Genomic DNA, 27,021 nt, shown 5'->3' on the forward strand with positions numbered 1-27,021 from the left:
CAGAGTTAGATTGTTATCCATTGTTGAGCTCTGGGCCCTAAACCCGGATTGGTACAGCCATAGAATACCCTTTTCCACTGCCCATATTTTCAGCTCTTTGAGAAGAATACAAGCATAGGCCTTTGCTTCCAAATCAAGTAGAGCTATAAGCCTGCAATTAGCTCGGTTAGAGCGGATTCCCTTTCTATGAATAGGAAAAAGGATGGAACCCCTCTAGGAATCAGGAATTAATGCAGTGGCAAAGCATGATTGAAAAGTGGTTTTAAAATAGGCTGCCAAAAGTCTCGTGCTGTTTTAAACACAGAAGCTGGAATCCCATTTGGCCCTGGGGCCACTTCTTTCCTCATTTTCTTGATTAAGGCAGTTATTGTGCCTGCTGTGATTATCGTCCCATGTTGGGACCAAAAATCTGGAGTTTTGAGGGGCATAGAGGAGACTGTTGCTATTGCTTGACCGAACGAATATAAACGTTCCATGTGGTTAATCCAATCCGTTTCCACCACTCCATTTTCCCTTGTGAGCCCTGAGTTGCCCAGGCAGTTTATATACCTCCACAATCTTGCGTGGCTTTTATCTTTTAGTATTGTGAAAACTCTCAGCCACTCCACCTCGTTGTGCTCCCTATTGTGCTGCCATATTTTATGCTTGTAGATTGCCCCAAGATAGGAGATAGTATGGTCTTTGCCTGGTGTACTGCCGCTTCTTCTGGCAACCAGGGCCCTCTGGAGGGAGCGTTTGCAGGCAATGCGCTCCTTGGAATGGCGATGGGTCTGTGTTGAGATTAAACGATTAGAAGGTTTCTGTTGTGCATTCCCCATTGCCTGCTGAATGTCCAACACGAGGTCCCCCCAGTGCTCAGAAGATGTTTTTGATCTGCCTAGTATAGTGGGCGGTTTTCTTCTCTCTATCCAGGCTTGGATCTTCACTCCCAGTTTGGCGGTCCTTTTAATTCTTTGTAAGACTTTATGGCGCTCTTCCCCTGTTGGTTCTCCAGTCAGAGGAATTGAAGGGGAGTCGGTGGAGACTAGTTGGAAAGTTATGCGCAGAGGTTTATGACCACTCTCCTCTCTGTTGGCGATTTCAAAATCTTGAACATGGGGTCCAGTCCTATGTTGATGAAGATGTAGTCTATTGTAAAGATATTCCTAAACGTGGGGGAGGGGCTCCAATTAGGTGAGAAAGCTTCCTTTATGACTTGAGACGAGCTAAGTTTATTGTTGAAAGGAGAGCATGTAGGGGTACAGTCACATCTGACCGCTTGAGTAAATTTAGAGGCTTGCCCAAATCCCTGAGATTAACGACCCCTGCTATAATTGCCTGGTGGGACTAATATTTGGTCAGCAGGTCGTCAACCGTATTTACTAGGAGAACCATGGCCTGGTTCTTGAGGGGCGGTGTGAAGTTCAAGTAGCAATTTACCAACCGCAGACCTAGGGGCTGAGAGTAGAACATTATACCTTTTATTAGGAGAACTTAAAAGGGTTGCGACTTGGTTGGTATTTGGGTGGCCACTATTTTACAGGCGTGTTCAATGAAGATGGATAGACCACCTGATGGTCACCCGAATATATCTTGTCTTGAGGCAGCACGATGCAATTCATAATAACCTACAAGCTGCGTAGTTGTCGTAGCCCATATCTCCTAGAGACACAAAATGTCACTGTAAAAAAGGTAATCAATCGCTCCGTCTTTTGCCAATCTCTTCATGGCTTGGTTTGAGGCGGGGTGGATCTGGGGTCTCAGGGGCAGGGGCAGACATTGGATTGACAGTATTTATTATTGGGGAAAGTACATTGATGACTGTTTTTTAATTTGGACAGGGACAACTTCTGAATTGGAGGATTTCTTTAGATTTTTGAATTCCAACAAATTTAATTTGAGATTTACTACACATTATGATACTCAAAGAATTGTCTTCCTAGATGTTGAACTGTATATTAAAGAAAACAAGATATGTAGTAAATTGTACCGCAAAAGTACAAGTTGCAATGCCGTACTTCATGCAGAGAGCTGTCATCCTCGTTGCCAAACTAATTCCATTCAGTACGGGGAGGTGGAAAGAGCACGTAGGACTTGCTTTGAACAGACTGAATTTGAGGAAACTATTGAAGATATCAGGACAAGATTTACTGCCAGGGGTTACGACCGAAGTGTTGTTGACAGTGCAGCGAATAAAATGTACGCGTAGCTTAGAAAAGAGACTCTGAAACCAACCAGGAAGAACAGGCTGACTTTTGGCAGTGATAAGATTAGATTGATAACCAACCAGTGCTTAATTTGGGCCGGACCTTTCTGGTGCTGAGCACCGGCACTTAATTGGTTTCCGGTGCTCAGCACCGGCACCTAATTGTCAAGACCACACTTAGGGCAGTCTGCCACAAGGGGGCGCTGCTCATATAATTTAGAGTTGAGAAGAATAACAGTTGTGTAGGAAAACAATATACATTTAAAAAAGTACTAATACCTGCCTCCCCAGCCATTCCTTTAGCTTTGGGGACCTGGAATAAGCTGAAATGTTGCATTCACATGCGAGAGAGATGGTTAGTAGTTGTTTTGGCAGAGATGGCAGGGGCGATGGGTGGTGCAAGCTGCAGTGGCCTCCTGGTTAGAGCCCTGGCACCTCTTATTTTACAAATTAAGCACTGTAACCAACTATAGTCAGGAGAGTAATAAACTATACAGGTTACTTAACAAACACTGGCATTTATTAAGATCTGATAAATCGATTATGCCTTACCTGACTGAGAAACCGGGTTTGACATTCAGGAAGTGACTAACATTGGCAAACATCATTAGTCCAAGTTATCCTAGACAACCAAAAAATGTGAACTGGTTGAGTAACCAAATTAAAGGATTCTACAAATGTGGACGTTGCAGTTCATGTCGGTGGGCTGTAAGAAAAATAAATCATTTTAATTATAACTATATAATTCTAAGATTAATATGTTCATCAACTGTGATACCACGCTTGTTATTTATGTCATTACCTGTACTTGCAGTAAGATATATATATATCAGAAGAACAATCAGGCGACTCCAAGAGACAATGGCTGAACACTTTAGAGCACTAAAGAATGGTGACACAAGATATCCTATTGCAGCACATGCTGTACAGAACTATCAGAATAAAGAGAATCATAAATGTAGCTTTCATGGAATTGAGCATGTGAGAATGGATACACATGGTGGTAACAGAGAACTACTGATCAGACGCAAAGAAGCGCCATGAATAATGAAATTGAGGGCAGTAGAACTTAGATTGAACATTGATAGTGAATTACAGTATTTTCTTGGCCAATGAATTGATGTTTTATTGCAAATGTCAAATAATTCTGATATCTGTGGTCTTTAACATGCAAATAGAGAGGAATAACAAGTAGTTATTGATGATGTAACGTTTTTTCTTTACTTGGGGCTATGTAGAGTATGATTTCATTATAGACAATATATTCATGACTTAATTTGTTTATTTTTTAACCTATCTTTGATGGATATATGATTCTGTTCAACTGAAGATGAATTGGATACTAAATGAAATCCAAAGTACTGTTATTTTGTTATTGGATAGATCTTTTGTGATGTAACCAAATTGACCATGAATCAGACACTGCATGGATTTTATAGTACCATGACTGGGATCTGAAAGTTTTCATGATGTGTGTATCTTGCTGCTTTATTAATTGTGATTAACATCTGAGGTTAACTGTGTGGAGTATACTACTTTTCCATACGCTACACTCTTTCTTTTCGCTATACTTTCTCTTTTTTTACCATGTCTACACACTGGGCTTATTGGCTTTTGAATCTATTCTTAGTCGATCATTTCTAAAATTAAATATCGTAAATATGAATTCTATTATTTAGATATTGCTCATATAGTTTACTAGTATATAAGCAGTAGAATATGACCTAGGGAATCTTTGAAGATATTCATAGAATTTACAGGTAATTCAGCCGTTATGTATATTTTTTTTATTGTTTTGGCACACATTAGGATTGTGTAGTTGAGGGATATCAGTGGAGATAGGAGTATTACCTTGTATTCAAAGATGGCACCCATGTCTGTACTAATTCGTAGCATGTAACTCTTATTATTGACTATATCTCGACAATATTAGGAACTTAGATTAAGATTTAAATAGTTATATACGTCTTTTTGATTACGTTTTATGTATGGTAAATACAACAGGATGATATTTACTGGTAGCGTGCCATTACAATTGGCACATTTTCCATTCGCCGTTAACGATCGACATGTATTAACGTCGATTTGTTCTGGAGATTGGTATGAATTTGAAATATGACTTGGTGTTTTAAGGAATATTGAACTTACATATTTTAATATTTAGACAGGTTGGGTGGTTTATACAAACCACTTCTTAAACTATACTGATCACTACAAGATGGCGCCCATTCAGTATACGTACAGCACGCTTATGATGTATGCTATCGTGTGAATAGAATTTCCGAGACGCGGTAAGTTTAATAGATTTGTGGATGGAGAAACATTTACATTGATTTCACAGATAGTAATGGTAGTGGCCTGTGTTTTTTCGAGCATCTATTGGATGCTGTACAGCTTATCAGCAGCTATTTTGACTAGACTATTACTTATGTGAAGTTTATTTACTAAGCACCACTCCAAGATGGCGCCTGTTTTGTAAACGTATATATAGCAACTCTAAGATGGCACTTATGGTGTGCGCCGTCGAGAGAATAGGACTACCGAGACACGGTAATCCATACAGGTATGGAGATGATTTTTATGGGATTGAGATATGTATTTGTCGGTGAATTAATGAGTATTGTGGAACACTTATGATTTAGTCCGAGTATACAGGACTCTTTGGATTGTTTTTTAGATGGATTTTGCTTACTTAGATCGGCTTACATTAACGAATGGTTTGACTTGCGTCTCTATATGTTTTTATGTATCCCTAGGTCACGAACTCGTGATTCACTGTAATTCTAATTTTGTATCTTACTTGAATCATTGTGAAGCTTGCTGACAAAAAACTTCTCTCAGCATTTGATCGCCTATACCATAGGTGAGATTATTTAATACCTTCACTGTTACTTTATTATGTGTTTGGGGTGTCTCGGATTTCTTCATTAACCCCTTCAGCGCTGCGCGGATTCCCCCGCGGTGCTGAAGGGTTCGAGCGCGGGCGGGGCCATGACGGAACGGTTCCGTCATGAGCACAGCTCAACTGATGCTCATGACGGAATCGTTCCGTCATGAGCATGGAAGGGGTTAATATATTTTTACTATCTTGTTTTACTTCAGTTTAAAGATACCCTAGTTTGACCTTACAATATCATTTTGGAATTTAGACATCAAATTTGATACTTGCTAAGAAGGATTGAGCGAGGCACAAGGTGAATATAGTTAGGCATTCGGGTAGATCAGACAAGTTGTCAGTTTTGATTGGGTGAAGTTTTATGTTGTCTTTTTTGTACTTATAGGTTTCCAATCTCAAAGAATTTATACAATTTGGATATTCTATCATTTATCACTTACGAAAGAAGCCTGTTATGAGGTGATTTTGGATTGCTTTTGCGTCCGATTGTTTACGCTCTCTGGTAATCATGAACTAGGTGACATGATACTACTTTCTCATTTTTTCTCACTGGACTTCGGTTTTGGAGTGTTCCTGCACCTGATTGATTCTGCTCTCTAGTAATCATGATTTAGGTGACATGATACTACTCTTTTTTCTCACTGGACTTCGGATATAACTCAGTGGTGGATTTTCTCACTTTTACTCTGGTAGTGGATTAAAACTCTGGTAACCCACTTTTCACTTTAATATCTACTAACTACTATGTAGAATGGTCACGTAATTGTGTTCTTCTTGGGATCGCAGCCCTGAGGAAGTCAACAGTGCATCTTACTGCACAACGAAACACGTGTTGGCTGTTTTTGCTGTGTGAACTGAACATCTAGCTGTGTCTAGAAACGTTTTCCTGGTTCCACTTTGTGAATTGGAAAATTGAATAAATACATTGACCTTGGATCAAGAATCTTTTGGACTTTCTCAATATATCATGGACTATTAAGTTTACTAATTGAGTGCTCAGGGACGTTTTTTAATGTAACCCTCCAGAGGAAGGATACTACAAGATTGAATTGGTAACCAACCTTTCTTCCCTTTAGAGCACCACTAAGGTAAATATTTAATGTGTACTTATCCCATGACAAGAGTAGAGTGCCCACTCAGCAGTACCTGGTTACCAATATAAATTTGTGTTGGTTTGAGGGAAGTCTGCCCCTTTGTTGTTCTTGGTCACTGCACTAGAGGGATAAGAATGTAGCAGCTTAGCCCAGCTACATGGAGTTTTGGGTTCCTTGTTGTCTGACCGTGGCTCTAGATCCTGGTTATATGGCATGATTGTTTCTGACAACGAGGCCAAGATACAGACTCCCATTTCTACTCATCTTCCACTGCTACTCAACCATGAGAATGGACAGTGGTAAGAGTAGGTGCTGTCTGTCACAAGTTCACAGTCAGAGGTTCTCTTGTGCACTGTATATTTCAACAGCAGCACTCTTAAGGGCCTCCACATCCATGTAATAGACTTTATGAAATAGCAGCATTCACTGCCTGCCACCAGTAACCTGGCTGTGCAGGTTTAAACTGCAAATTTACCTGTCAAAATAAAACCTTCTGACTGGCCTAAATCCCATTTTTAAATATTAATGAATTGCCCCTAAGTTGGCCTTAATGTCAAATAAGGCAGGGTTCGTGGTATTTAAAAGTAGAATATGTAAAGGTTTAATGGAAAAACATGTTCTTACAGTGACAATGCCCCAAAAGCTATTTTCACTTTAGCAGGGTTAGCAACTCCTCCGGTAAGCATTGATAGTTAATATTCAAATTAAATAATGGTATCTCCATCTAGGACCCACATAAAAAGTTAATTCTCTGACATTTTTAATTATTTTTTACAAATGCAATTCATTGGTAAAGTCAGATTTGTGCTCAAAAGTAACCTTATGCCTGCCTAAAGCCTCTAGATGCCCATTTGCAAGAGCTTCCAGGAGTTGAGTTGCTCCTTGATGAGGTGTGAACTGGCTCCCAGAGCTGCGACAAAAGCATTAGATGTGGGGAGGTGTTCTTTTCCACTGATAGGATGACCATCTGAGAGGTGTCCAGGAACATAATGATATTCAAAGTTGCCTACCCTGTCACATGCAGACGAACCTAACACCTGCAACTGTCCCTTCTTTTGTCCTTCTAGCCAGCCAGGCACCACTTCCAGTGGAAGAGGAGAAGCTCCAGAACCAGTTTTGAGTGACCACAGAAGAGGGATTGCTCATTTAATTTCCCCAGCCACCCCTCTGGTGTGGGCACAGGAGCTCTTCACAAGGGAGGAAAGGTTCTCCTATCTTTGTGTTAGATAGAGAGGGGTAGTGTGGGATTGTATGTAGTAGGACACACAGGAACGGCTGCAAATGGTGGTAGGGTTACCCCTGGGAACGTTTTCCTTTGGTTAGGGAGGGGCCAGGAGTCACCCCCACGCTCAGGCTAGTTCCTGGCATAAATGTGGCAGCCCTGGTCATCCTCTTCAAAACACTACTGGACCTTTGAAAGATAAATAAGAATGTCACCTGCTGTTGAGAACTGTAAGGAAAGCCTCATAGGCTGGACCTGCTCTGACTTGTACCTAGGACAAAGAAGTCAACTGAAAGGGCCATTTGGCTGACTTCCTGTTCAGCTGCAAGATACAAAAGCTACAAGAAGTCCACTTTCCTAAAGGAGCCCACTTGACCAGTTTCAACTGGACCTGCCCTGGACCCTAATGTTGAGTTCTGTGGAGTGAGTCCTGACACCAAAGTCCTGTCCCTGAGCTCCTAGAACCCTTGGGTGCTGTTCAGAGTATACTCCTCCTGCCCAAACCTAAAACGAGAACTTCCAAGCCGATCTGCTGAGGTTGCAACACCGATGGGCCTGACTTTGCCATAGCTTCTGCTACATTCTTTTATGCAGCAGCAAATCCAATTCACTAGGCCCGAAGCCAACCAGCATGTGATGAAGCCAAACTCTCTTCGGCTACAGCCTTTTACACTGGGGAAATACAACTTCCAGAAAAGAGTCTAAGTCTGATGGTAGGAATCTTTACCAGGCATGATGCCAAGCAGCATCTGATCAATGTCCAGTCTCATTTGTTAGAGATGCATTTCTCAGCAATTACAGTTTGTGTTGGAAAACAGAATGGTTGAAAGTGAAAAAGCACAATGTCTTTACAGGACCTCACAGCCTTTGTATTTGATCTACTGTGGATCACAGTGGAGCAGCCAGGAAAGCACTAAGGATTCTCCTATTTAGAATCCATGTTGTTCCTTCCTGCAGAATCTGGTCACACATATTGGATGTTCTCCGAATGAGCAGGTTTTGTGCTCAGATTGAGTGCTCTTTTCCTTTGAGTTGTTTGTGGTTTTGGGGACCTTCTTTGGATTATTTGGGGGGGCATCCTCCCTAGTGAGATTTTGCTGGGTGACATGAATAGTGAATTGGTCTGTTATTTTAGTTTTGCCTATTTTGTGTCAATATATTTTTTTTCTCCTTTGGTGATCATAGGGCTGTATGGCCCGTCAACTGTGGCATGTGACCAGGAAAGTGTATTTGTTAATGAAACATTTCTCAGCAATTACTGTTTGTGTTGCGTCTGTAACTTGGGTATGGGGATGTTACAATGCTAATAGCGAGATGTTTGATGGATTATTATACAACCTAATAAAGAATAAAACCACAAATAAAAATTACAAAATAGTTAAAGTGAGCAACTTGCTTTTTTTTTTTTGGACACACAACAATACTATTTGAAGGTTTTATTTATGTTAATAAAGAAAGAAGATGAGAGAAAATGTAGTGGATAAAAAGAAAAGAGATGGGAGGCGATAGAGATCAGTGGTTACCACTGTTTATTTTGAGAAGAATCCCCAAAAGATTGGAAGTGTTTATAATGCCAAAAATCTGGGTCTGGGAATCATTTTCCGAAATGATGCTTTCATAAAATAATAAGGTTATTGTAATACATATCTTATCTTTGGCTAGTTTTTAAATGAAATTTGAAGAAGATTTGGTGAATGATAGTCATTGAAGTTAAACAGTAATAATTAATCATAAACTTCAAGTTCTTTAAAGAGGATAAGGAAGAAAATTGTATCATATGGAAGTGGCAAAAAAACTATATACATACAATTAAAGCTGTATTGAATTGAAAAAGTTAAATGCAAAATATGAAAATTGTTTAGCATCTGGAGTGCAGAGATGTCACATGCAATGCTTAATGTGTAATCCTTGATCCTTCACTCTCTTCAGAACACAACTGGATCTTTGCAAGATAAAATTAGGACTGCACCTGCTGTTGAGTCTGTAACGAAAACCCTGTAGGCTGGACCAGCTCCAACTTGTACATTGAACAAAGAAGTTGACTCAAATGGCCAGTAGGCTGATTTCCTGTTCAGCTGCAGGATACAAAAGCTGCACGAAGTCCACTTTTCTAAAGGAGCCCATCTGACCAGTTTCCACTGGACCTGCCCTGGACCCTGCTAGTGAGTTCTGTGGAGTGAGTCCTGACACCCAAGTCCTATCCCTGAGCTCCTGTAAACATTGGCTGTTGTCAGAGTGTACTCCTCCTACCTAAACCTAAAAGCTGCAAATTCCAAGCTGATCTGCAAAGGATCCACTGCCGATGGGCCTGACTTTGCCATAGTTTCTGCTACTTTCTTCTCTGCAGCAGCAAATCCAATTCACTAGGCCAGAAGCCGACCAGCACGTGATGATGCCAAACCCTCTTTGGCTACAGCGTTGAACATTGGGGAAATGCAACTTCCAGAAAAGAGTCTAAGTCTGGTGGTAGAAATCTTCAACGGGCACGATGCCAAGCAGCATCCGATCAACATTCGGTCTCATTTGTTAAAGATACATTTCTTGGCAATTGCAGTTTGTGTTGGGACTGGAACTTAGGCATGGGAATGTTGCATTTCATCCAGGGCACGAGCCCCAGACTTCTTCCACTCAGAGCTTCTCACGTTTTAATTGATGGCTTCACTGAGACTTCGCCCATTGTCAATGAACCTTTCTTCAGATTCAGCATGCAGCCTTGCCTCGCTCAGGACTCTACCTTTTTGGAAACATTTCTTATTGCAAAGGTAACTTTCTGACCAGGACAAATTGGACCTGTGTATCCGACCCATGCCTTATCTCAGTGGGCCTTAAACCTTACCCTTGTCCCAGTCTAGCGTGACCAATTGCCCGTAGTTGGTGCTTTGAGATTTTTTTGGGGCAGTGTTTTTTATTTAAAACCTTAAAAATTCATATCTGGTTCTCCTTCATGGATTTTGATTTTGGTGTCATTTTGTTCATTAAAATATTCTGTATTTTTATAGACTGGAGTGGTGTTTTTATAGTGTGTTTTTGACTTTGTAACTGTTTTGATACTTCTAAATGTTTTACAGATTTTCATACGTTCAGCCTGTTTGCTCTGTGCCATAGCTACCGGGGGATGAGCTCAGTTTCAAATTACTGAAAGCTTTACTGTCACATGCAGTGCTTACTGTGTCATCCTTGATCCTGCAAGCATGGATATTTCTTTTGAGCTTACAGGCATGCTGGTGTATCTAAAAGACATTGGAAGACATGCTCTTCTTGCATGTGAATAGAAGAATATATCATGTGAGAATTGCTACTTAGAGCGAGACTACTATCCCACAGTTAGAATAAAAAGCAGAGTTTAGTTAATTTATTAGTAATAGAACCTGAATTCTCAACCTCTAATTTGCTTCGACTTGGTGATGGTCGTTTGACAATTGTCCTTTCTGAAGTAGTTGTGCACCTGCCTTGGGTGGATATAGTCCTTGTCTCTTGGCCTACACCTTGGCTTCTGGCTTTCACAGGGGAGTACCAACTGGCAGTACTTTATTTTTTGTGAATCACATTGTCTATTTTAGATGTGATTCGGTTTTTACACATATTATAGGCTAATAGAAATGGAATGATCCTTGAGTCGAATTTGGACCTCTCTGTTTCACCCCACTTAAACCCTGAGTCATATTTCTTCCAAGCCACCTCATTGGTCAATTTATTTATCTATTTATTGACGTACAATATTGTGACAAGCACTTTCCTCTTTGATATGCTACTAGCTATCTTTCTGTTGATTTATTTTTTCCTATCATTTTTGGTCCGGTTATATTTTGTTTGTCCACACCCAGTCTGGAGCCCCATGGAGTCCCTTGGCCATTGCAGTGTCAGGTTGAAATGTGGATTGGATCCACTGCCACTTCGGCCCACCTGCAGACTACTTCTACCTGTCCTAAAATATAGAGATAGTAATCTAGGAGCAAATGACTGCAATTACTCGATGTTATAGTTCCAATTTAGTTCAGCACTGTGATTCCTATCATCGTGCCGCAAGACAGCCCACAGAAAGGTTAGTCTATGCCAAGCACTGTGGACAAGTCTAAAGAAGTTGGCCACTGGACATGGCGTGCAACAAATTAAAAATTGCAGAAGGGTGAAAAAATGCTACCTTGCACCAGACCATACATTTGTATTCCCCCCAGCCCTGCAGACATCACTGGATTTCTCACCATCCATCTGCACAGTAAGAGACATTGCTGGTTTCCCACCAGGGCTCTCTTTAAAAGTAGGCAAGCAAGAGAACTCCATATCCCATGACCCAGGAAGTGACAACACTGGGTTCCCAATCACAATATCCTGCACTCCTCCCACCTTCCAGGACCTATTTAATGGTGGCTGTAATGCAGATGTGCAGTGGGAGCGCCCCTGGTGTGCCACATGCATGCCAGTCAGTGCCCATCTGTACTGGATTGCACCCAGTGCCATGGACCCTGGTTCTTCCTCTACTCACCTACATCCTGCTGTGCTCCTCCATGCTATTAAGCCCGGCTGCCACTGGATGCGCCTTACCACACCTCAGAACATGGAAGGGGTGTTCATGTTCTCCTCCTGAAAGTTATCATGAACATTTCCACACCCTACATCCACCACTCACGCACCTACAGCACCAAGCACCCTACTCGCTTACACCAACCAATCACCACCCTATCACACACCACACTTGCATGCATGCTCAACAGCCGCTGGTCCATCAAACATGCCACAGAGATATGGGGCCTACTGCACAACCATGTTCCGGACTAGCTCTTTCTCACAAAATCATGGCTAAACCCTACCACTACATCAGACATTGTTACTGCCATTCCCTTTGGCTACAAGATCATTAGACAAGATCGTCAGCAAAGGTTCGGAGGTTGCCATCATATTCAAAGACACCACCAGCTGCACCACCTCCATTGGCAAACCCTCCAGCTACATGGAACACCTCACATTCAAGATACACATCCCAGCCAACTTCTTACTGGGTGCAACACTCATACACAGACAACCTGGACCCTACACCAGTTTCACCAGCAACACCATATACTTTGTTGCGCCCCTCATCATCAAAGCCGGCTCCTTCATGCTCCTCGGAGACCTTAACTTTCACCTAGAAGACTATTTGACCTGATTTTCTCCTCAATCAGCAACATCACCATCGAACAGCCAGCAACTATGACCTGGCCAGACCACACCCACGTCAGCTTCAGTATACCCATTCTGCACAATCACAGGTCCACCACCACAGGATCCACTCGCCAGAGCTGGAAAAGCATCTCTGAAGAGCAGTGGGCTTCAAACCCGAGCACACCAGTGCTGAATTTGAGTTTCTTGAGCTCTGCACCGGCACTTTATTGTCAACACTGGCACTTGTGAAAGTCTGCCACAAGGTGGCCCTGTCTGGATAGTTTACAAATGGCCACAACAACAGTCAATCAATAATTCAATATACTTGTAAAATGGCTATTACCTGCCACCCAAGCCATTCTTATAGCTTTGGCGGCCTGGAATGGTCTGAATTGTCACACTGGTAGGAGTGTGATGGTTAGTAGTTGTGTTGTTACTATCATTGCCAGCACTGATAGTCGCAATGGGTGGTGCAGGCGCTGGCACTTCATTTTTTATGAAAGAAGCAATGGAGCACACCTGTGACTTGCTGAATGCCATCGAAATCCACAACAGCTGGATCACCTTGACTCCCCGCAAGCACAACCCAAAGGCAAGTGCCCGACCACAAGCCAGCTGGTACTTCTGACCCATCACAGCCAGTGAACGAACCCTGACCTCTAGCCTGCCGTCAGCATTGTCGAAACCGCTGCTACCTTGAAGACCATCCACAAGGGAACTCCAGCTGACCCTTGCCCCCACGATGTCTGCATTAAAGGACTCCTACCAGTCATTGAAGCACTAAGACTCATCCTCAATGCTTCCATCAACTGAGTCACTTGCCTGAACACCTGGAAACATGCCACCATCTTGCCCGTGCTCAAAAAACCATCCGCCGACCCAGCCGCGCTTTCCAATTACAGACTCCTCTCCCTTCAACCAGACCCAGCAAGACACATCACTCATTGCTGCAACAGATGACATCTGCATGATCCTGGACAGAGGAGACACAGCAGCCCTCCTTCTCCAGGAACACTATGCGGCATTTGACATGGTCTCACATCCCATCCTCATCAGGCGCCTGCATGTGATTGCCATCCAAGGACCTCCTCTCTGCTGGATCTGCTCCTTCTTAATGGATAGAACACAAGCTGTCAGCTTTGCACCTTATTGTTTGGAAGCCTGCAAACTCATCTTCAAAGTCCCAGCAAGATTCATCGCTCAGCCCGACTCATTTCAACATGTACATGACCCCTCTGGCCAATGTCATCCACGCACGCAAAATTAACATCCTTTTATATGCAGACGACACGTAACTCATACTCTCCCTCTCGAACAAGACAAGCAACACAAGAAAAGAGTTCACTGCCAGCATGAGCAAAGCTGCTAACTGGATGAATGCCAATTGTGTCAACCTCAACCTGGACAAAACAGAAGTACTGATCTTCGGCAAGAACACCTCACCATGGGACTCCAACTGATGGCTGGCCAAATCGGACCCACACTCAGTACCCACTTTGGGAACCTCGTAATAATCATCGACAGCAAACTGAACATGACTGCACAAAGTCAAACCAATCATTTTATCCTACTTCCACATCCTGAAAATACAGAGGAGGAACTTCAAAAAGCTCCCAAGCGACACAAGAAAAACTGTCACTCACATTCTAGTCACCAGGATGCTGGACTATGGGAACACCCTCTATGCCAGGAACACCAAGCAACTAACTAGAAGACAACAGACCATCCAGAACTCAGCAGCCAGACTGATCCCCAAACTTTCAGAGACAACTCCCTCTCCACATCAGAGCATCCTCCTCTCTTCTTGAATTCCACAAGAAGCTGAAGGCCTGGCTTTTTAATTAACCAACCTACCACAGGTAGAGCGAGGCACACATACCTTCTCAGCGCCATAATACTCTTTTGGGTGTTAGTGCACTATAGAAATACACATAACATAACCAAGCCCCAAGGTCTCCGAACCATCTGGGAAATGCCCAGTGGAATACAGGCCTGTCCAGCTCATGTGCTTGAATGGCTGGAGTGGTCCAGTGGGAACCTATGGTCAGCAGGATAGACATTAAGACCTGCATAAATTATGTGCTGCTGACATCCACAGACAACCACCAAACAAATTAAGCACAGTTTCATGTATATACACTAGTTTCAAATTAAAGAAAAATGAAATTTTGGACAATTAAGTAGAAATGTAGGGTCATTGGATGGGTTTCGAAAACTGTATGAGTGATTACTCTTTTTGTGTTCATTGATTTGGAAATGGTTATTATCTATATCCACAAAGCTAAAAAAACAATTTTGAATTTGATAGGTATGTTTTAATATAATGTAATTTCTAAATATTATTTACAGGCAGCACTTTCGACGGTTCAGGAAAGCGTTGGATTTGGCTGCAAACAAATACCACTGGAGTATGCAACAGTTAAAAAAAGAAAAAGAGCACGAAATGAGGGTGGTAGTTGCCAATTTTCGAGACCAAGAGGAAGAGAAAGTGAATAGCCTGCTCAGAGAAGTAGAAACAAAGCACCTAACGGAGGTAGAAGACCTCAAGGCTGCCTTGCATGAGGCTGAGATGCAGCCAGATTTGTCTAAGGAACAGCTCGAAGAGATGACACTTTGCAAAGAGGCCCTGGAGGAAGAGATAGAAGAGATGCGGGACGCCTTTCAGAAATACATCAATTTAACGTTCCCTTCCCTTCCTTCAGGACAAGCAGACTTTATTCTGCCATTCAGGAAGAAGGACATGAAACCGGATCAGGAAGGTGATGGAGAGACCTGTGAGCCATACTGGCACCATGAAAAGCAGGCTTTATACTGTTGTCCAGATGGAAAGACTTTAAAACCAAAGCAGGATACCAGTGGCCAGTCAATAGAAAACCAAGACACCAGTGACTTGTCATTAGAAAAACAGGGCAGCAGTAGGCAGTCATTAGCATCATTGGAACAGCTTGACAATAGTGGGCTATCTTTAGAAAAGCAGGGCAGTAGTAGGCGGTCATTAGCAGCATTAGAAAAGCAGGACAACAGTGCACTGTCATTAGAAAAGCAGGATAGCAGGAGGAAGTCTTTAGAAAAGCAGGACAGCTGTATGCTGACATTGGAAAAGCAGGTCAAGAGTGGGCTGGCATTAGAAAAGAAAGACAGCAGTAGGCGATCATTAGAAAAGCTGGACAAGAGCGGGCTGTCATTGGAGAAGCAAGGTAGCAGCATGCTTTCATTAGAAAAGCAGGATAACAGTAAGCAGTCATTACAACAACTGGACAAAAGTAGGCAATCATTAGAAAAGCAGGCTAGCAGTAGCCTTTCATTACAAAAAAAGGATAAAAGTAAGCAGTCATTAGAGAAGCTGGACAACAGTAGGCAGTCTTTAGAAAAAAAGGTCATCAGCGGGCAATCATTTGAAAAGCAGGACAACAGCAGGCAATCATTTGAAAAGCAAGAAAGCAAAAGACACTCATTAGTACATGACAACAGTAGGCGATCATCAGAAAAGCAGGACAACAGTAAGCAGTCATTAGAAAAGCAGGATACCAGTAAGCAGTCATTAGAAAAGAAGGATAACAGCAGGCAGACATTAGAAATGCAAGAAAGCAAAAGACACTCATTAGTACACGACAACAGTAGACGATCATCAGAAAAGCAGGACAACAGTAGGCAGTCGTTAGAAAAGCATGATACCAGTAAGCAGTCATTAGAAAAGCTGGGCAACAGTAAGCTGTCTTTAGAAAAAAAGGTCAGCAGTGGGCAATCATTAGAAAAGCAGGACCACAGCAGGCAGACATTAGAAAAGCAAGAAAACAAAAGACACTCATTAGTACATGACAACAGTAGGCGATCATCAGAAAAGCAGGGCAACAGTAAGCAGTCGTTAGAAAAGCAGGATACCAGAAAGCAGTCATTAGAAAAGAAGGACAGCAGCAGGCAAGCATTAGAAAAGCAGGGCATCAGTGGGCGGTCAATAGAAAAGCAGGATACCAGGAAGCAGTCATTAGAAAAGCATGACAACAGGAGGCAGTCAGTCGAAAACAGGACAGCAGGTGACAGTCATTAGGAAAGCAGGGCATCAGTGGACAGTCAGCAGAAAAACAGGATACACCTAAGAAGCCTTTAGAAAAACAGGGCAACAATGCATAGTCATTAGAAAAGCTAGCACAGATTAGAACCAAATACAATGAATGCACCTGGGCAAATAAAGAAGCTCCCTTTCACTGCACTATCCATGATATATGTTGTATTTTAATTCATATGAAATAAGGAAAAGAACATAAACGCGTTTCTTAGATGCATGAATACAGATTTGCAAGCCAAGAAAAGAGTACGGGACACGAGAGCATAGTGCCATACTGTGGCCATCATGCTATCAAAGCGTAGCATTTGGTTCCTTGGAATGGCAATAATATGTGTGATCATGCAAGTCACAGTACTGCAGTAGTACCATCTGTTTTCAACCATAATCAGGTGCATTCACAATATTGCACTGACCGAGCACCATAGATGTAAATGGATCTTGTTTAGAAGGAGAAGGAACATATTGAAAGACAGATTTACTCCTGGCTGGAAAGGGTGGAAGTAAATGTGTTTCCAAGCGGGGAATGGAAATTGAACATTCCAAATGACATGGGATGACAAGGGGCAGAGGAAGCCGCTTCTCATCGGGGAAGAAAAGAAACAACAACAAAAAAGTTTCAAGTGCAAATACACATTCGTAGTACATTTTTGCATGCAGAATTGCAGACCTGAAAACAATTACACGTGCATAAATACTTATGCATTTGAGTATTTTTGTACATCTGTTCTCTCACAGATTTCTGAGAATACTAGTGGAATTCTTTGTAAAGTTTGACATGTAGGACTACCCCTACGGCTGCAATTTTTTACTTCTTTCTGTGGGAAGTTACGTGAGGTGATTTGATTACAGTGTTAGATGGTGCATACTGTCACTGTTGTATCATACCAAACAGCAGGCTGGTGAGGAAGAAAGACCATTAGTTAGGGCAAACGTATGGGTGGTTAGAGTGCATGAAATCTGCCTCTTACATGGTACGCAGCATCACCCAGAGACTCTGCTTTACAGACCTAGAGTGATGAATCAGTATCCCCAATGTTGGAACAGCATTCCAGACTGAAAGGAGATAGGCACACCTATGTCATGCCAATATGACAAAGAACTAGACCATCCGTTAAAAACACCCTAGCAATATCTTTGACTTCCAGAACTATAGACACCTATTAGGTGGATACAACACATAAAGCTTACCTGCATGAAATACTTAGGCAAGTGTACATGTCCCTTTTACATATTTAGAAGAAATAGTTTTTTTTTAATGAAAATAATGCCACGGACTGCAGGATCTAAATTAGCAATGAAGAGGGGCCAGAATCTATTAAATCATATGATTAATACATTCTTGAAACTTAAACTACTAAAGCTTTAAATCTTAGTCTGACAAGCAGGTAAACAACGTGCACAAGAGGAAATATTGTGATTTAAGGTGTATTCTCAGTGGTAAACATAATGCTTTTAAAAGTACACACTTGGAAGTACTTCTTAAGTGTAAGATAATTTTAAGTCAAGCGTGCACTCTTAATCTATACTAAATTTTCCAAAACCTATATGCCAATCTTTGAAAGGCTATTCAGCTTATTATATTGCCAGTAAGTGTATATTTTTACTACATTTATATGTAAGTGCTGTTGGTTAGATTCATACCAAACTCTTTAAAGTTGCCTAGTAGAAGGAGGCAATACTTCTGTTACTGTCAGTACTAGACCCAGCTGGGCAGCAAAGATTGCAAGGTTCCAGGGTTAACTAGGGAGGTCATTGCAGTGGAAGTTGATGGGCAGGGGCACCAGTGGCGTAACGTAACTTGAAGGGGCCCCCTGAAAAGTACATGGCCCCCCCACTCCTAGACCCAGTCAAGCTCGCAGGCCAGAGGCTCCCCCTCCTGTGTACAGTGCCTTAGCGGGCCCCTGGAGCTCAGCACTCCCTGCACCGCGGGGACTCCCGGGCGTAATGTACAGCACAGCCATGCCCATGCCTGCTGCTTCGGTTGGTGAGACAGAATATCGATGTAGAAATATCGAGTTGCATGAATATCGAGTCAGGAATATCGATGGTGTAAAATATCGAGGTGAGTTTTTTCGTTGTTAAAAATACAGTTCTTTGTGTAATTTAGAAATATCTTTTTTGAAAATATCAATGGCAAAAATATGGTTGTAAATAATATCGACTGTTTTAATTTTCATTTTTTTTTTGTTTAATTCTTTTTATTTTTATTATTTTGGTAGTTATTTTATATGTTTAAATTTATTGTTTAACCCCTTCCTGCTAGGCCTTTCCCCCACTGTGGTAAGCCTTTTTTGGGCTATTTGGGGTAGTTCGCGCTTAGGCCCCTGTAACTTTTGGACCACATAAGGTATCCATACCAAACTTGTGTCCTTTTCTTCCATCATCATGGGGATTCTAAAGGCACCCAGGGTTTGTGGATTCGCCTGAGTTTTTGAAAAATGGGAAAAAAGTGCTGCAAATAAAAGCGTTTGTTTTTTCCCTGCAAATGGTATCAACAAAGGTTTTGGGGGGCCGAAATCAACATTTTCCCAGCTTTTAGGCACTGACAGACTTTTGTCAGAAAACCACAAATTTTTACACAGTTTTGGCATTTTACTGGGACATAGCCTATTTTTGCTATTTTTTGTGCTTTTAACCTTCTTACAGTTAATGGTAGAAATGGGTGTCAGAATGTTTATAAAAGTCATCTAAAAGTCATCTAATGACGAGCAATGCCGTTGGAGAGGTAGGAATTGCTCGAACGGAATATTGTCTTTTTTGGCCTTAGGATGGTAACTAGTATAATGTAGGAGGGCATTCTTATCAGTTGGTTTGGTGAGAGGTTCCACCTCCAGAGTCCCATGTACATTTTTAATACAGAGGTCCAAAAAGCTGACCATCTCATTGCTATAATGTGCAGTAAATTTTAAATTGGGGTCACCTAGAATTAACGATTCTAAAAACTCTTGTAACTGTTCACAGGGACCATCCCAGATAAATACAATATCGTCTATAAAACGATACCAGTTGGATAAATTTCAAAGATCGGGGCTGCTTCATTGAAAATATGTCTCTCCTCAAACTCACCTACATAGAGACACGCCAAGCTGGGTGAGGGTCAGCCCCATGCTGGTCCCTTTGCACTGAAGTTAAAGGTCTTCTTTAAATAAAAACATATTATTTCTCAAAACTAAGGTGACACAATCAATAATAAATTCTCTATTCGCACCCCCAGTGTCCTCTTCTCTAAGAACCTTTTTGATTCTGCGGTATGTTTGTGTAAAGGGCTTCTATTTCGAGGGTAACTAATACTTGAGAAATATAATTAAAAGTAGTGCCCTCAATCATAGAAATCATATGTTCATAGTCTTTGATGTAAGATTTCTGACTCAAGACTAATGGTTTTAAAAAAGTGTCAACGTATTTACTAAGGGGCTCTAATAAAGACCCAATGCAACTAACAATGGGTCTTAGGGGGGATCCCTTTCATTTTTGTGAATTTTTGGAAGCCCATAGATTGCAGGGATGATGGCACTCTCATTGTTCAGATATCTAAACTCATCTTCGGCTATCCAATTCTATTCCTTTGCTTTTTCCAAGAGATCAGCCACTACGACTTTTAAGGAATCAATTTTTCTCATGGGAATCTTCATATAATGATCCTCCACCTCTAAAAGTTTGTTGACTCTACTCTCATATTCCTCTGTATCAAAACTTACTACCCCCCCCCTATCAGCAGGTTTGACAGTGATAGTCCAATCATTTTTCAAGGAGAGAATCACTTCCCTATGTTTCCTGCAAATGTTTATTTGTATCTGGAAATGATTCCTCAACTGCTTTGAATACTTTACACTCCACTACCCTTTTAAAAGTATCAACATTCTTATTAACCTGGTGGATGAGGGGCGTGAACGTAGATTTTGGTTTAAGGCCTGGAATGTTTCCTTTATTTATGTATTCCCTATTTTCAAAAAATCTTCTAAGTCAAATTTTTCTAAGAAAAGCTTTAAGGTCCTTCTCTAAAATAAATGTATTAACATTAGAAGTAGGGGCAAAGTATGTATTCAGCATTCCATAAGTTGTTGTTCGGTTTAAAAGCAAAGAGGGGTCTTTATAGAAATTAAGCTTCTCCATACATAGATTCTATATATTCTGATTGCTTGATTGTAAAATTTAAAACATTGATTATGCTATTATGTTCTTTAATGAATTATGTTTCGCATTGTATGTGATCTGAGCTGATATTTGTCTTATGTTTTTATACAGGATTAATTATGCAGAACAATGCTTTGTAAATCATTAGAAGGAACTATATATTCCTATTGTCCTGAAGAAGGTGGTTGTATCTTTCTTCACCCACCGAAATGCGTTGACGCCTACTTTTGTTAAATTTGAGGAAGATAGTGTTGTAGGTTGAAGAAACTCCCAGACTACCACTTTCTGCTGATTCTCATTAATTAACTCCTGTTGTTGACAAATGTGTATGTCTTATGAGTGAAAATTCCTCTTTTCTGTGCTAAATAATTTTATGTCTTGTTTTTAACTTATTTTATTGATGGTTTATACAAATATTTATGAATTATCTGATATGATTCATATTAAAATTTGATAAACGTGAGGATTATTTATTGTCGTGTTGGTCCCTTTTAAGACTGGTATAGAGGATCATCTGACTCGTAAGAAGATGGTGTATGAGAATATATGAATGTATGGTATTCTCCAAGAGAATTTATTTCTGAAATTTGAATCATATTTCGAACCCTGTCTCATGGAGTAGTGGGATATTTTTCTTGATATGTCCATTGTACTATCCTCTTTGCTAACTTCCTGTGTGAAAATGGGAGTAGCATCTGAGTCAGGCATTTGACTCGGCCCATTTGTCCACATCCATGGTCATAGCTTTCCCAACTGCATCCCCTTTGCATGACATTGTCAATGATCTGTTTGTTTTGTTCAAACAGACATTGCAAAATGTAAAAGGTCAAATTCCAACGTGTTCAGGCTTTAACTGGGGCTCAATTATTATGCTGAATAGTCCGCAACTGCATTAAAAGAATGGTAGAAATGAGTGCTTCTGTATGGTGCTGACTATGTCTTTTTTTTTAGGAAGTCTTGCACCACCAGGTTGATGCAATGGTCCAAACACAGGACCCTGAAACAGCCTCCGTCTGATATGGCCTTGACTATGTGACTGCCACTGTCTGTGGCAACAAATCCAATTCTGAGACCTCTGGGTCACAGCCATTTGTACACCTTAATGTTACATTCCTCTAAGATGTTTACAGCTGTATGTGATTTCTCCATGTCGAACATGGCCACTGTTGCATGCCGCTAAACGCTCTTAAAACTTTCTCCAGACCAAAGATATCTTTTGCTTTACCCCAGCAAAAGAGATCCAGTGTGCAGTGATGCACATGTAATTGGTCACCTGACAACTGGTCCATATGTCTGTCATCAGGTGGATGTTGTGAACAACATTTTGCTGCAAAGCTTGTCCAACCATCTACAGCATATCGTGATGCAGCACTGGAACAGCAACTCTGACAAAATAGGTCCTACTTGGTGCATTTCATTTCTGACAGATTGCAGCCACAAATTCTAAGAATCCCATTCCTTCCTCAAAAGAAAAAGGGAGGAGGCATAGCACTAACATATTTGCCTGATTTCCATTGTACAAACGTGGGGATGGGTGTTTCCACTCATAGGGCCCCTATTGCCCATAATGGTAGCCTGGATTTTCTTCTTTTCTGGGGCCATTGACACAAGCATGTTTCAAGAAGTAGGTGGTGCTGCAGTCACTGTATGCAGTGGTGTCTCCATCTCACTCCGAATCCTGTGCTATTTTGAAGTCGCAGAGGTGGGTGAATCCGCTGGAACAATTCTGGGGACAGGGCATCTTTGTGTGAGATGTCACCCTTGTCTTCTTCATCGCCTTCCACCCTGATAGGACTTGTAGATGATGTTCCCCAGCTCTCCTCACCACCATGACCATGTTCAGCAATTTTTTTAAGGTGCTCCTCCCACTTGATTGTGTGGTGTTTTTTCATATGGGTTGTTTGGCCTCCAGTACCATAATTTGTACCAGGCTTACCTCGACGAACACTCCTGCTGCAAATGCTGCATACTGCAATGTGCTCCCACTCTTTGCTAACCATAAAAAAGTACCGAACTGGGAAGGAGTACGTTTTTTACTGTGCCACTGCCAATGCCTAAAGAAGAACTGGAGGTAGGTGAGCGTGTCCTTGATTGCCTCTCTTGCTCTCGTGAGATAGGGGTTGGTGCAGGTCTCAGCTGGGGCTTTGCAAATATGGGAGCTGGTGGTGATGCTACCTCTGCAAAAACCCTTGGAGCAGGTTGAATAGCAATGTCCGACTCCTCTGTGTCACCTTCCACCATGACTGCCTCATTGTCGTTATACTCCTCATCATTCCCTTCTATAAGTCTAAGTCTTTTGGACCCTTTTCTTTTCGCTTGCCTCTCCTGTTGTCTTCGAGACTCTGCGGGGGTCCACTCCATGTCCCTATCATCATCAGAAGTGGTGCTTGGAGATGATGGTGCAGTAGTACCCTTCCTTTTCCTTGCTGGAGATCTGGGAGCCAGTGATTCTAATAGAGGAGGTTCAGCTTCGTGCTCGGAAGGAAGCTCATCCTCATGTTCTGCTCCAACATTAGGCAAATGTATTATTGCTGGCTGCGGCTGTGACTGCTGTTCACTTTGCTCTGTTTCCTGAAACTATTGGGTACTACTTTGTGAACTGGACTAATCAAATTAAACGTCACAGCTTGTTGGCATCAACATGATTGTACTGGCTGCTTCACTGAGAGACATGGTCCCGAGCTTCGGTTAGGGTGGTGGTGTTGGTCATGCAGGAGTGTTGCTGTCAGCTTGCTCGCCTGAGGCCAGTGTGGCAGGCCCAAGTTTGCTGAAAAAAGTTGTGGCCAGTGGTGGAAATCCACTTCTTCTCCTATCCAGCTTTATTGGCAGCACCTTTCTTTGGGGCATTTGAAGCTGTCAGTTGGCAGTTCCACTTAGCTTCACAAGCTGAAGAGATGCCTGTGTTGGGTAGTCAGTCACGCGTCACATCATGCACAGGCCTTCTGTCTGGCAGCACTGTAAATGATGTTGTTGCTCTTGTGTACCTAAAGCAAGCAAGTAAGAAGAACATAAGTGAAACGTGGCATTGTTGCCGTTCAATTAGTACTCCAAACAAGCAATGTCATTTATTGTGGTTACTTAAGTTATTTTAAATAATTAGCAATACAGTCTAACTATCCATTCGTAAAACCACACCAACATAAACCTTCATGGTTGATACTCAGGAAGGATAAGAAAGTGCAACAACAAAATACAGATGTAACTGTTTGATTTATGTGCATCACGTTGGGATGTGGCTCTCAGGGAGGTGCAGGTGGCAATTGAATAATCTTTAGACAATTAATGAATGCTGTTGTGCACCTATAGCAGACATGGGGTTGATGTCCGATGTAAGGTAAATGGGGGAACATTTAAAAAATGACATTAAAAAAATAATAAAATAAAAATACAAATACAAACATTCAATTTTGAACAAATTATAACAAGTACAATTAAAAATATTATTTAAAAAAATAAAATAAAAAATGAAACTAACAAAATTAAAACTAAAAAGCCTAAAATTAAAAAAAACAATTTTTTTTTTTTTTTTTTTTTTTTTTTTTTTTTTGAAAAACCTTTATTGACGTTTCAATCATTTACACGTATGGGCCTACAACCCCCCGGGGCCGGCCGCTAAGCAATCAGAACAATAAAAGCACGTGTAAACACAGGCGGCACCTCGGAGAGCAAAGTCTACAATACAGTATAGTCCGGCCAATGAGCCGCTCAGGTAGGACACCAGGAGAGAAAAGGTTTTTCATTTTATAATAAAACAAAACAGTAGGATCAGGTGCCAAACAGTTTCCCAACAGCGATAAGGGCTAGGATAAGAGACGCAAGCAGCAAGCAGCAATACATTGAATCAATGGCGCAGACACGGGAAAGTACGGATAGGGAGAAATATCAAAGATAGTTGCGCCTACAGGTCCCCGTACCTAAAGCCCAGCGAACCCCCCGGAAACTGTGGCACACATTAAGAGCAAGCGATTCACGATAAGAGAGGTGTACCGCGCTGATCCCAGAAAAACAAGCAAAAAGAAACAGAGAAGAAAAAGGAGGCCATGGAAAAAGAGATAAAGACTAAAGAGTCCCCTCCCCCATCCCCCCACCCTGCACCTCTGCGAATGAGTATGGCCCCACCCCCCAGCAGTGTGCCTGTCGCCCTGGAACTAGACCCGAAATATAGAAGAGACAGGGAAAAAAGGAGTAAGAAAGAGCCCCCCCAGACGGGGGGGCGGAAGAAATGTAATAAAACTGGAGGAGGGCCTTCAAAACATACCCCCGGCTTCTCCCTCCCGCACGGTGAAGTCTCCCCACGGCAAACAATTAGCAGCACCAAGTTGATCATATCAAAAAAGGAGGGGGGGAGTGGGGAGCATTATGCACCAACTATGCGAATAACCATGAGAGCACGCAACCATGAGTCCGCCTGTCTACTAGGTGACCACTCCCGAAGGATCAGCCTCAGCCTTGACCGCTCTTTGCAATTCTGCCCATGCCTGCCCCTCGACCCAGCACCATGTCCGATGTCCCAAGGTACAGGAGTGTCCAAAAACAGTCGGGAAGCGACGCACACAGGTGGGGTGGAAGTCTCTGAGCATCAGCACGGACCGCTTCATGGGGGGGCGTCTTTTCCAGTGCTGCCCCAGGATTTACACTGCACACAAGGTCCAGACAGGCTGAAGCAGTCGAATGAGACACACGCTGCCGGAATCGTCCCTGGGCCGCCAGAGACCGCGCACGGGACAAGGCCTCCATCCTCCGCTCAGGTCCAATACCTCCGGAGCAGATCAAGCCCACAGTTAGCCGACCACACGGTAGCATACTGTCCGGAGTGTCCGGCTGTACACTAATCGCGGGGGGGGCCACAACATCTTCCTCCTGTGTGCAGTGTGGAAAGCCACTGTGTACTGGTGGACCAGCATGCCGCCACTGTCCCAACGCTGATACCACACCATCTAGCTTCCTCCCCAGGACCCCGGCGCCATGAGCCAAGGAGTAATGAAGGGCACCAAGGGCCTCCAGGAGGTCGCCGTACCCCAGGGCAGCTCTCTCCGATCGCTCTGCCACACTCCCGACCGTCACACACCCCCAGTCCCGCTGCGTCCCAGCGGACAGGATGGTAGGCTGCATAGTGACAAAATGGCCGCTGGGAAGGCCCGACTCGTATTGGGGCCAGGACCCCGGGACCAACGCCTCAAGGTCCACGTCGCTGAAGACAAGGATCCTGGGGGAGGAACAGATGCAACCGTTGCGCGGTCACGGGCAATAGTCGTCTCCGCCACGGACCAGCTCCCGCAAAAAGCCGGGAGCAGCCCGCAAGCATCAGGGCGAACCAGGGACGGCGTCCGGGCAGCTCACAGTCAAAGGCAGGGGCAAACACCACAGAATCCGAGAATCGCACACCCGGGCATGTCCTCGGTCCGCAGCGCTCAGCAGGGGGGGAGCGACCACAGCAAAATGCAGGCCGAGGGGAGCAACACTCCGGCGGACCGACTCCACCCAGTCACCACAGGCCGCTGTTGTTAAACTGCCGCCCGGCCAAGGCGTCCACTCGAGGTCCCGGCTTCGGGACCGCACGGGCCGCAAAGTTCAATCGCTGATTTCTCCGGCGGGACTGCAGTCAGAAACCTCAGGATCACACGATCGGTTGCCACTTTCGTTTACAAACACGATCGCGTAGCGCAGAATAAGGATCTCATGCAGGATATCCGTGCGGGATGCGGAGGTTCACGGAGCCGGGAATCTACGCTGCCGTCCCGGTCGCCATCTTGGCTCCTCCCAAAAAAAAAAAAAAAAAAAAAAAAATTAAACAATTATAAATTAGTGAAATTATCCTCAAGCATATAATTTATTAAACCATTCATTCAAGCCTATGACGACGAGTCACATTAGTGGATGCACAAAAACGCTGCCAGCCAGTGCTACATGGTCATCATCAACAACAACACTGAACAAGGAGGCATGGCCACAACAAAGAAGAAATGCAGAACTGTGGAAAAAGCACACTGGCTGCCTACACAAAAGGGCCACTGACCACATGGTTAATTAGCAATCCAGAAGGCATGGCCACAACAAAGAACACATGCAAGGCAATGGTAAACACACACTGGCTGCCTACACAAAATGGCCACCAGCCACATGGTAACAACAACAAGCAAGAAAGCATGAGGAACAAAGAGAAGACATGCAGGCCTATGGCAAACGCATACTGGTTGCCTACACAAAATGGCCGCCAGCCACATGGGCACAGGAAATAAGGTATGGGGAACATAGACAAGATATGCAGGCCTATGGCAAAAGCAC

The 27,021-nt window shown here is 42.8% G+C and overlaps 1 protein-coding gene across 1 annotated transcript in view; it reads left to right on the forward strand.

Annotated features, from left to right (window-relative positions):
• Positions 1 to 16,697, forward strand: part of C6H6orf163 (chromosome 6 C6orf163 homolog) — a 194,352-nt gene extending 177,655 nt beyond the window's left edge. The window contains exon 5 of the mRNA XM_085611090.1: positions 14,886 to 16,697. Within this exon, the coding sequence (XP_085467216.1) occupies positions 14,886 to 16,584 (1,699 nt within the window). The 3' untranslated portion in view covers positions 16,585 to 16,697. The remainder of the gene's footprint in view (positions 1 to 14,885) is intronic.
• The last annotated feature ends 10,324 nt before the right edge of the window (positions 16,698 to 27,021 follow it).

Source organism: Triturus cristatus, chromosome 6, assembly GCF_964204655.1.
Source record: "Triturus cristatus chromosome 6, aTriCri1.1, whole genome shotgun sequence".
In the NCBI taxonomy this organism is placed as follows: Eukaryota; Metazoa; Chordata; class Amphibia; order Caudata; family Salamandridae; genus Triturus; species Triturus cristatus.